Raw genomic sequence first — 12,211 nt, 5'->3', positions numbered from 1 at the left:
CTCGACGTCTGTACCAGAATCCTCGTGCGGTCATACTCCATGGCGTGATGGATGAAGTCACGAGGGAGGAGGTAGGCACTGCATTTATTCCATACACAGGCGCACTCTCGGGGAAAATCGCCCGCATTCTGAAGAAACACCGGGTCGGAACTGTGTTTTGTCCTCCAAATAAAACTCGTGCACTGGTGGGGAGCGCCAAAGATGACCTCGGTTTGAGAAAGGCCGGCGTGTACCAGATTCCGTGTCAGTGCGGCAAGTCGTATATTGGTCAGACGATGCGTACCGTCGAGGATCGATGCCGTGAACACCAGAGGCACACTCGACTGATGTATCCGAGCAAATCGGCGGTCGCTGAACATTGTTTGTCGGAAAATCACGCCATGGAGTATGACCGCACGAGGATTCTGGTACAGACGTCGAGATACTGGGACAGCGTTGTTAGAGAGGCCATCGAAATTCGCACCAATGACGACCTCATAAACCGTGACTGTGGCTATAATCTTAGCAAGGCTTGGGAACCAGCGATCGGGTTAATCAAGAGTAAATCGAGCAGACGTATAGTTGTGACGACCACGGCGGACAGAGCCATCACACCGACGTCATCTCAGACGCCGTCGCAATCTGTTCCACCGCGCGACCGTGGCGCTGGGCGCGGACGGCGGAGGGAGCGCGCCGCGGGCGGAGGGTATTTAAATCGGCCGCCGCCGCGACCGAACCCAGTTCCCGCTGAGCAGCCATAGCGTACGGATCTCCGTGCCGGCACGTTCACAGGAGCTCAGTCCGTCAGTTCACCTGATGATGGCGACATGTTTGATCGCCGAAATATTGTGCCCGTTGGACACTATAGACCGGCAGCATACCCGTGGATATTTTGATTAAGTGTAATGTAGGCTGTCTCTTTAGTAGGTCTGTCGCATCTTCTAAGTGTTCTGCTGACAAAGCGCAGTCTTTGGTTCGCTTTCTCCACAATATTATCTATGCGGTCTTTCCAATTTAAGTTGCTCGTAACTGTAATTCCTAGGTATTTAGTCGAATTGACAGCCCTTAGATTTATGCGATTTATCGTATACCCAAAATTTATCGGACTTATTTTAGTACCCATGTGGATGACCTCGCACTTTTCTTTGTTTAGTACCAATTGCCATTTATCGCACCAAAAAGAAATTCTCTCTAGATCATTGATCGTCTGATGATTTTACTAGACGGTAAATTACAGCGTCATCTGAAAACAGTATAACGGGGCTGCTCAGATTATCACCTAGATCATCTATGTAAATCAGTAACAGCAGAGGGCCTTTGACACTACCTTGCGGAACGCCAGATATCACTTCTATTCTACTCGATTTACCGTCTATCACTACGAACTGTGACCTCTCTGATAGGAAATCACGAATCCAGTCACACAACTGAGACGATACTTCGTAAGTACGCAATTTGATTAATAGTCGCTTGTGAGGAACGGTATCAAAAGCCTTCTGGAAACCTAGGAATATGGAATCGATGTGAGATCCCTTGTCGACAGCACTCATTACTTCATGGGAATAAAGAGCTAGCTGTGTTGCACAAGGAGGATATTTTCTGAATCCGTGTTGGTTATGTATCAATAAGTCATTTTCTTCAGGGTGATTCATAATGAGTCGGCCAGTGTGGCCACGCGGTTAAAGGCGCTTCAGTCTGGAACCGCGCGACCGCTACGGTCGCAGGTTCGAATCCTGCCTCGGGCATGGATGTGTGTGATGTCCTTAGGGTAGTTAGGTTTAAGTATTTCTAAGTTCTAGGGGACTCATGACCTCAGATGTTAAGTCCCATAGTGTTCAGAGCCATTTGAACCATCTGATTCATAATGTTCGAGTACAGTATATGCTCCAAAATCCTACTGAAAATTGAGGTCAGTGATATGGGTCTGTAATTCAATGGGTTACTCGTATTTCCTTTCTTGAATATTGGTGTGACCTGTGCTACTTTCCAGTCTTTAGGAACAGATCTTTCGTCAAGTGAGCGGTTGTAATGATTGCTGCTAAGAGAGGCGCTATTGTGTCTGCATACTCTGAAAGGAATCTGACCGTCATACTATCTGGGCCGGAAGACTTGCCTTTCTTAAGTGATACGAGTTGTTTCGCAACACCCGAGATATCTACTTTTATGTCACTAATGCCAGTACAGCAGATCTGTAAGGCACAAATTCAGCATCACGGCTCTCATGCAGGTCTGACAAGAAATAAAGGAGTAAAAATACATTGAATATGAGCATTTCTGCGTTTTAATGTCTTTTACAGTCTATGAAAGGATTCTTTCTCTGAAATTTTCTCATGCAGCTCTGCTAATGGGTTGCAAAATAATCATAGATCCACTTCTTAAAAAAATAAATCAATAAATCTGAATCTCACTGCAAAAACACGCCGGCTCATGTTGCAAGAGCTTTTGATCTAGGTGAAAACAGATTACAAATATAAGGAAAGGGCGGACTTGCGAAAACACGTCGGTGCTTGTTGCAAGAGCCCCTGCTCTACGTGAAAACAGATTAAAAATATGTTCTAAGAGTCAAACATTATTTGATGTGGAAACATTAAGCACCTCACGTTATGTAGATAGATACGTCAGATCTATAGCTATTCGTTGGCTTCCGCTTCAGCAAACAGCTCGTGGAAGACACAAATAGCGTGAACTTTCAAGAACATACTACTCCACTTGAATAGGCTGTCTCTCATTACGAACTGAATGCGAAACGGAAAATACGCCTCTTTTCTTTTAGTTTGAATCAGAGATCAGAAAGGCAGAAGACCGAACATGTTCGAGCTGCGGGAGAATTCTTCCCGCCTGTTACACGATCCAGCAGAGGGTGTTAGGCGGCGCGGAAAATACTGTGGGGCCTTCTACAGCCAGATGGGGTGCCCAGCGAGTTTGCGGCCGATGTCATTTGCCGTGGCGTCGCTGGCGGTGTATTCCGGACGCCTGCACTAATTGGAGCGTTAATTGCTGCCGCTAATGGACTCGACACGCTACCGCGGTGTGAAATGGTTTTTGGGGGGTTCCGTAATATTAACACAGCTCCCACCTTCCGCCCTGCCAAAATTCAAATCTTTCCATCGATCTCTTGCGTTGCGGAACGCCGCGGTTATCATATTAGCAACGTAATTTTAAATATCGACATCTACATGACTCCTTTGCAATTCGTATTTAAGTGTTTGGTAGACGCTTCATGGAATCACCTTCTGATTATTTCTCAACCGCTCCACACTTCAGTAGCATGTGGCAAAAATCATCATCTAATTCTTTCAGTGCGAACTCTGATTTCTCCTGTTTCATTACGATGGCAATTTCTCCATGCATAGATATGAATCATCAAAATACTTTCGCATTCGGAGGAGAAAATTGGTGACTCAAATGTCGTGAAAATATTTCACAACGAAACGTAGCTTTGTTTTAACGACTGCCACACCAACTAGTTTGTCACACCCGTCACACTCTCTCCGCTTTTTCGTGATAAATCAAAAGTAGCTGGCCTTTGAAATTTTTCGATATCCTCTGTCATTCCTATGTGGGAAGGATCCCATAAATTATACTACAGAAGAGACGGACCAGTGTAGACAGTTTCTTTAGTAGCTTTAGTGCATCTTCTAAGTGTTCTGCCAATAAGGCTCAGCCTTTGCCACGCCTTCCCACACCATTTTCTATAAGATGGTCCCAATTTAAGTTGTTCGTAATCGTAATATGTTTAATTGAATCGACAGCCTCTAAGCTTGTGTGACGTATTGTGAAACATAAATTTAATGGAATTTTATTTAGAGTTCATATGGTGGACCTTACTTTTTAGGGTTCCGTACCTCAACGTGTAAAAACGTAACCTTTTATAGGATCACTTTGTTGTGTGTCTGTCTGTCACACTTGAAAACTCTTTTAGTCACGAACTGGTAGACTATCAAGTTGAAACTTATGTCACATATTAAGGTAATTTGGAAATTTGTGGTAAGGGCTTGTGGGACCAAACTGCTGAGGTCATCGGTCCCTAAGCTTACACACTACTTAATCTAAGTTAAACTAACCTACGCTGAGGACAACACACACACCCATGCCCGAGGGAGGACTCGAACCTCCGACGGTAGTAGCCGCGCGGACCGTGACAAGAGCCTTAGAGTGCGCGACTACCCCGCGCGGCTTATTAAAGACTATAGTCGTCTGGTTGCGTAAAAAAGTTAAGCTTCTAAGTCAATGCAATCAGAACATAGGGTTATGTACGTCACATATTTTCAGACTCGTAAACTAACTAACTCATCAAAACTTACCATGTTCCCGTTGCTCTAGAATCATGAAATTTGGGAAGAAAAAAGTTTCCACAGTACAAGTAAAGATAAACTTTGAAATTTTTGATTTGCAATTATATCACGTAGAAATAAGTCTTGTTGTCACTTTTTATCCGATTGTCTGTATGCCTGTCTCTCGGTCTATTAAGGCCCATTTCCTCAGAAACGCGTAGACGTGTCAACTTGAAATTTATGAGATACACTAAGGTCTGTAGTCGTTTGGTGGCGTAAAATGTTATGCTTCTAAGTCACTGCAATCAAAAGATAGGGTCATGTACGTCACATATTAGGTTCTCGGAAAAACGTCCATTAACACTTAGACCATGCACCTGGTGGAATATTGGGCCTAGGAAACCGGCATTTTCTGCCGTTACTTAAAACGTTGCTGGCACGCATGTAATAGATGGGTCTTAAAGAGTAATACATACTAAAAAGAGCCAAGCTTCAAGATTTATTTCTCATATTTACTTTAGTTCTTCGATAGATCAAAATGACAAAATATAATTATTTTCGCAAGACGAAAATAAGAGCCGAGTTACTGAGCGAATTTTTTCCTCTTGAGCTTGCGAAATTACTTGCTCACTCAACAAACGTGACATATTTGTAGCAGAATTACAGGGAACTGCGGAACCTATCGAGTACACGTAAAAAATTACGTCAGTGATCATACTTGCTCAGATATTAACGACAGTAGCTATTACCTTCACTGTTTTTTTCGATGTAATTCTAGAAATGGACAAAACAAGGCAGCACCAGTCAAGAGGCGGATTGCGAGACTTCCGTACATTATTGCTATATGAAATGAGTCCAGTTTTAAAGCGACTGATGGCCCGCGCGTCAATAAAATCGCAGCCCGACCTCTACTCTGGCGCGGTCTTTGTAACACAGTCGTGGCCCGAGCTGTGTTTGGGTTTAGTCTCCAAAGTGTTAAAACCTATTATCAAATTATATCACACAGAAAATATATTTCTTCTGTCATTTGTTATCCGACCTCAGACTTGAAATTAAAACATTCTCGAAAGTCTTGGAATCCCTGGGACCGATATCTTGCCAGTATTCGTGTCGATAACAGACAAAAATCGTCGAGCTCCTCGATTCACAGAATGGGTGAACTATCTGTATACATAATCACGTTTGTATCGAATATTCAGTACGGAGTCCTACTCGCACCTGGTCAGTTTTTATTGTTCTGGTCCACTGCCACTTTCCCCACCATGCAGGTACTTATGTAAATAATTTTGAAAAAAATGGTTCAAATGGCTCTGAGCAGTATGGGACTTAAAATCTTAACATATGTTCGAACACAACATATGTCTTAAAATTCAGCACTATCACTTCCCTCGCTTCCTGTTCCAGTCGCGAATGGCGTGCTGGGGGAATGATTCTTGGTAAACGTCCGCGTGAGATCGAATCAGTCTGTTTTTGCCTTATTGGTCTCTTCGCGTGGTTTGTTCACGAATACGACATTGTAGTATCTGTGTTATTCTGATTACGATGCAAAGTTCCTTTGCACATGCGTGCATGTCCCAAGGAACTTTGCATCGTAATCAGAATAACATAGGCACGGCCATATCGTATTTATCTGGGCAAGCGAGTTTCATGTACAGCGTCTGAGCTGTACGGCAATATACACAATGGATGTACGAGTACAGATCGTAGGCGCATAGTTGACGAGACATGGAAGTTTGCCACGCCCGGGTTCCCGTGTTCGATTCCCGGCGGGGTCAGGGATTTTCTCTGCCTCGTGATGACTGGGTGTTGTGTGATGTCCTTAGGTTAGTTAGGTTTAAGTAGTTCTAAGTTCTAGGGGACTGATGACCATAGATGTTAAGTCCCATAGTGCTCAGAGCCATTTGAACCATTTTGCCGGCCGGGATGGCCGAGCGGTTCTAGGCGCTACAGTTTGGAACCGTGCGACCACTACGGTCGCAGGTTCGAATCCTGCCTCGGGCATGGATGTGTGTGATGTCCTTAGGTTAGTTAGGTTTAAGTAGTTCTAAGTTCTATGGGACTGATGACCACAGCAATTAACTCCCATAGTGCTCAAGAGCCATTTGAACGGGCCGTGAGTCATGCACGTGTAGCCAAATGGTAAGGCGAGGGCCAGCAATAAGTGGGAAATCCAGGTTAGAGTTCTGGTCCGCCACGAATTTTCATTGTCGCCGTTCAATTCTACAGCTCATGGTTGTCCCTATTCGCAATTACGAATTCATGTAATGTAATCATCCATAAAGGTGTGAAACAGATGTAACTTTTTTTGTAGTCAGAATAATTTTAAGGATCATGCAAATAAAAAGTAAACATATAAATAACGTGACCGTACCATAAGAACCACGTCAGACTAGCTAAAACGTATTTATACTTGATATGATAATTGTTTGCTTTGTTTAATGATGAACTTCAGTTTATTTCGACGTAATGTTATTATAGGAAAAAGAATGAGCAAGTAGTTGCTATCATTTTTAGTTTAAGCACGTTTAAGGTTGAAGTCCAGGAAAAAACGGACGGTAATTGATTATTGATAACCGATTGAAAATACTCAGCTGAGTGTACTTCGATTAATTTAAAATTTGCAGTCGGGCTTTTACGGTAAAATGTGTGGCTAAATATAGCGGCGAGTCTGGCTCGCCTATTTCCGGACCTGGCAAGCCTAGGTGCGGCTGCAGCGTGCGGCGGTAGTCCGTGGCGAAGTTAGCCGCCCTCGCTGCTCCGTGCTGCGCGCCGCCCACGCCGGCCGTGAATAATGTACCGCTGCCGCTGCCGCCGGGCGCTCTGTTCGCACACTCCCGGGCACGGGCCGAGCAGCCACTGCCGCCGCCCTACACCCAGAGGTTCACGGAGCTCGTACAAAACAGAGTACTCAAAATCATAAGCAATGCTCCACGATACACACGCATCGCGGACCTTCACCGGGAATACCGACTTGGTTGGTTGGTTGGTTGGTTGGTTGTTTGGGCAAGGAGACCAGACTGCGTGGTCATCGGTCTCATCGGTTTAGGGAAGGATGTGGAAGGAAGTTGGCCGTGCCCTTTCAGAGGAACCATCCCGGCATTTGCCTGGAGTGATTTAGGGAAATCACGGAAAACCTAAATTAGGATGGCCGCACGCGGGATTGAACCGTCGTCCTCCAGAATGCGAGTCCAGTGTCTAACCACTGCGCCACCTCGCTCGGTATACCGACTTGAGACTCTCACGGAGATAATCCACAAACTCACCACAAGACTATACAGAAACTCCAGACATTCGCAGAACCCGTTTATTCTGAATCTGGGGAACTACGATCACAACCATAGATGGAAACATAAAAGACCGAAAGACATACTTGTAAGGACATAACATCTATGGTCAAGCACACGCAAACACAACGGTACAGGTGAGCCCCTGTTAATCAGACGCCATTACTGGATATCCAGCTGGAATACACTGCCGAATAACTGGCACCACGCAGGGAAGCCGTACCGTACACTGCACGCAGACAAGCTCCACACATCCCCCACACAATGAGATGATCTATGGCCGATCTCCCACTACTGTATAACGATCTTGATTGTTCTAGGAATGGAGCGGCTGCAGCAACTCGGATACATCGCCATCGCTTGCCACGGTAATGATGCATGATACCCATACTAACAAATCCAACCTTGCATGAACTATCGCAGCTAGTAAGCCACCACTGCTCTTACTACCCATCCCACTGTCGCAGAGGTTTTTTTCCCACGGCACGAGCCTTGGCACTTTTTTTCCTCTGCTCTTCAAATCGCTACCCTCACTCGCGTTTCGTCCACTATCTCTCACCTGATGGACCGTGTTAATGCGTAGTCTTACCCAGACGCAGGGTAACATTACAGCCCAGCATCCTGTGATCGACTTACTAGGTAAGTAACATGTTTACGGAGGTGACAGTAGAACTTTTAGTTTGGTCACCACGTTGGTCTGGGCGTGGAGGGGCCCCATCTTTCTTTTTTAAAAAAAAAGGCCTACCTCCCCTTTTCTGTAAAACCTCTCTCAAATACGACACAACTGTCCAAGTAGAGGAGGGTGTTGTACCTAGCAACACCCGATGTTTTTCCATTGGTGCTTCCGTCTAGTGAATGATTTTAGAATCACATGGAGGACTGCGCGCTAGAGACCGCCATAAGCAGTTTCCGTCATTTGTACAGTTATTGTTATTGCTAGCCATGAGGTTGCGTTTTGTGCAGTATTTATAAATATTTCGCCTTCTACACATTTAACACATTGATGTCGGACCAGAATTACCGAAGACTATGTACCAGACCGAGGCCTTTTGCACATGTGTGTAAGTGTTAGACACATGGCCAGTGAAGTTAATTTCTTCAGTATCACTCGTGCTAGGCCAAATGTATAGGAATGACACTGATCAGCCAGGACATTGTGACCACCGAACCACTTTCGATATAAACCTGTCCGGGGGATAGCTCCCTCATTATCAGGCGAGGACTGACTGCTAGTTACTACACGTAGTATCAGTCAGCGGGCTTTCCGTGTACAGAATAGGGAACGCGCCGGATCTATCTCAGTTTGACCGAGGGCGGATTTTCATGCCCCGGAGGCTCGGCACGAGGATTTCGGAAACTGCAGGAGTTTCGAGTTTTGAGAAGTGCTGCAGTGACTGTCTTCAACACCTCACGAAACGAAGGTCAAACCACGTCCAGGCATCATGGGGTGGGGCGGTCAGCCTAGAAATATAATTTTTTTATATATCTTTTTTTTTGTCTTTTTCGTGTCTGAACTTTACACACAGAGAATATATACAAAAAGGTACGGCCAAACTTTCAGGAAACATTCCTCAGACACAAATAAAGAAAAGATGTTATGTGGACATGTGTCCGGAAACGCTTAATTTCCATGTTAGAACTCATTTTAGTTTCGTCAGCATGTTCTTCCACCTACGCTCAATGGAGCACGTTATCATGATTTCATACGGGATACTCTACATGTGCTGCTAGAACATGTGGCTTTACAAGTACCACACAACATGTGGTTCATGCACGATGCAGCTCCTGCACATTTCAGTCGAAGTGTTCGTACGGTTCTCAACAACAGATTCGGTGACCGATGGATTGGTAGAGGCGGACCAATTCCATGGCCTCCACGCTCTCCTGACCTCAACCCTCTTGACTTTCATTTATGGGGGCATTTGAAAGCTCTTGTCTACGCAACCCCGGTACCAAATGTAGAGACTCTTCGTGCTCGTATTGTGGACGGCTGTGATACAGTACGCCATTCTCCAGGGCTGCATCAGCGCATCAGGGATTCCATGCGACGGAGGGTGGATGCATGTATCCTCGCTAACGGAGGACATTTTGAACATTTCCTGTAACAAAGTGTTTGAAGTCACGCTGGTACGTTCTGTTGCTGTGTGTTTCCACTCCATGATTAATGTGATTTGAAGAAAAGCAATAAAATGAGCTCTAACATGGAAAGTAAGCGTTTCCGGACACATGTCCACATAACATATTTTCTTTCTTTGTGCGTGGGGAATGTTTCCTGAAAGTTTGGCCGTACCGTTTCGTAACATATATATATATATATATATATATATATATATATATATATATATATATACAGGGTGTCCCAGTTAAATTGTCCACCCAAAATATCTCTGGAACAATAACAGCTATTGGAAAACGACTTTCACTGGTATCAATGTAGGGCTGGGGCCCATGAATGTACATATTTGGAAACATTCTAAAACGAAAGCATATGTGTTTTTTAACACTGACTTATGTTTTTTTAAATGGACCTCCTATATTTTTTCTTCAGCAATCCATAGCATGACAAAGCACATACACAATGGCGTTGATTGCATCGCAATATTCCCATTACATCCCGAGATATTAAGACGCGAAGTTGACGCTTGAAACACCCGACATGCGCTGCTAGCGCACGTCCTGAGGCTCAGGCGTGAACCCCATGCTGCCCGTAATCGCGATGTGATTGACATGCGTAATCACACTTCCATACTTATCAAGAGGTCCGAAACGAATAATACGGTCTGCTGCCATCCTGCATTAACGTCGTACATTACAGCAGGTATTTATCCCATAGGCTAGGGGTGATGCGGTTCTGTAACATATCTGTGTACCGCAACGTTAGTCACAAAGTTAACTTCGCTTATCGTTAATCCGTTACTAAAAAGGTAATGTCGTTCAACGTTAAAACTTTACTTTACTGTAGATCTAGCGCAAGTGACAGTTAATCATTCACTCGTAATAGTAAAATTCATGTTGATGGTTTTAGTGAAACGAGCAAGTGGACTAAAAGTTTTACCGTTGTTTAGGTAAAAAAGTTGATAAGTATGGAAGTGTGATTACGCATGTCAATCACATCGCGATTACGGGCAGCATGGGGTTCACGCCTGAGCCTCAGGACGTGCGCTAGCAGCGCATGTCGGGTGTTTCAAGCGTCAACTTCGCGTCTTAATATCTCGGGATGTAATGGGAATATTGCGATGCAATCAACGCCATTGTGTATGTGCTTTGTCATGCTACGGATTGCTGAAGAAAAAATATAGGAGGTCCATTTAAAAAAACATAAGTTTGTGTTAAAAAACACATATGCTTTCGTTTTAGAATGTTTCCAAATATGTACATTCATGGGCCCCAGCCCTACATTGATATCAGTGAAAGTCGTTTTCCAATAGCTGTTATTGTTCCAGAGATATTTTGGGTGGACAAGATAGCTAGGACACCCTGTATATCGGACTTCGCATTTGAGATCAGCACCCGAAGACGTCGATGGTTCGTGCTGGACGACTATCTTTTCAATTTACCAAATAACTAGCGACACAAAATAAAACATACATGGATTAGTAATAATTATATTCTGAGATAGAAACATAGTTTAAAAACACAGAAACATAGTTCAAAAACACACTTACATCATCTGATTACGAGTGCCGGTGATTGAAAATCGTGAATAAAATATTGAAATAATACAATGTTAATGGAGGTGTGCCACACACGTCCGATCTGTACAGGAACTATCCAACAAAAAATAACCTATACTTTCGTCATCAGACGATCGAAATTCTTCCTCTGTTTTCCAGCGGCTGCAGACAATGCTTGCACAGCCGTGGATTTCATCTGTGGTTTTTTAATATATATTTTTCAACTTATAACTACGAATTTTTCCTAAATAACCGCTCAGCGCGCAAATGTGCCTTTGAAAGCTATTATTACAGATGTCGGCCGTCGTATGTTGGGCAGACTGGCAAAACAGGACAGGCGGCGAACATTAATGCTGGGTAGAGTGCAAGTGTGTCTGAATACTCAGTGCACCGAACATTCCTAAAGCCGTCGGCACACGGACCGTGCTGCCGAACGTTAACGTTGGGCATGCCCAGTTCAACGTGCTGCTCAACGCTCAGGAATGATGCGACTTGTGGATACGGTACGTGGACCCCAACGTGGTATACGCGATCGCAACGCACTCAAGCGACAGTTTACAGAGCGATGTTTCTAGTTCGTTAATCACACTGTTTACTCAACGGGCGCGTAAAATTCCCACGTTAGCTCTATTAAAATGCACATTTCTTCCATCGTCCACGAAAAGGAAAGTACCATGTCCAATCAATAAGGACACAGGCTTATAAAAGTTCCATTACAAGCAGTGCGTTACAAAATTGGAATACTTCTCCACATAAGATAAACATTATTTCATCATTCCCACATTTTAGTAAAACCCCAAGGTCAGTCTTACTTGATCACTGTTCGTACCCAGTAGCAGAATCTTTGCAACATGTCAATTACGAAGCGTAAATGAACAAGGAGAAAAAATATCTTTATACATGTAGCGTAAGCTGTCCTTTAGATTAAGCCAATCGAACAAAGTCACCCCTCAGAAAAAGGTGAACTTGTATTTACATAAAATCAAACATTACAGTCTAT

At 44.1% G+C, this 12,211-nt stretch overlaps 1 protein-coding gene across 1 annotated transcript in view; it reads right to left on the bottom strand.

The window, feature by feature from the left end:
• Positions 1-12,211, bottom strand: part of LOC126413131 (uncharacterized) — a 186,669-nt gene that overhangs the window by 154,045 nt on the left and 20,413 nt on the right. Inside the window, exon 2 of the mRNA XM_050083023.1 lies at positions 6,943-7,120. Within this exon, the coding sequence (XP_049938980.1) occupies positions 6,943-7,120 (178 nt within the window). The remainder of the gene's footprint in view (positions 1-6,942; positions 7,121-12,211) is intronic.

Source organism: Schistocerca serialis, chromosome 7 (genome assembly GCF_023864345.2).
Source record: "Schistocerca serialis cubense isolate TAMUIC-IGC-003099 chromosome 7, iqSchSeri2.2, whole genome shotgun sequence".
Classification (NCBI taxonomy): Eukaryota; Metazoa; Arthropoda; class Insecta; order Orthoptera; family Acrididae; genus Schistocerca; species Schistocerca serialis.
This window is presented reverse-complemented; position numbering and strand designations above follow the sequence as displayed.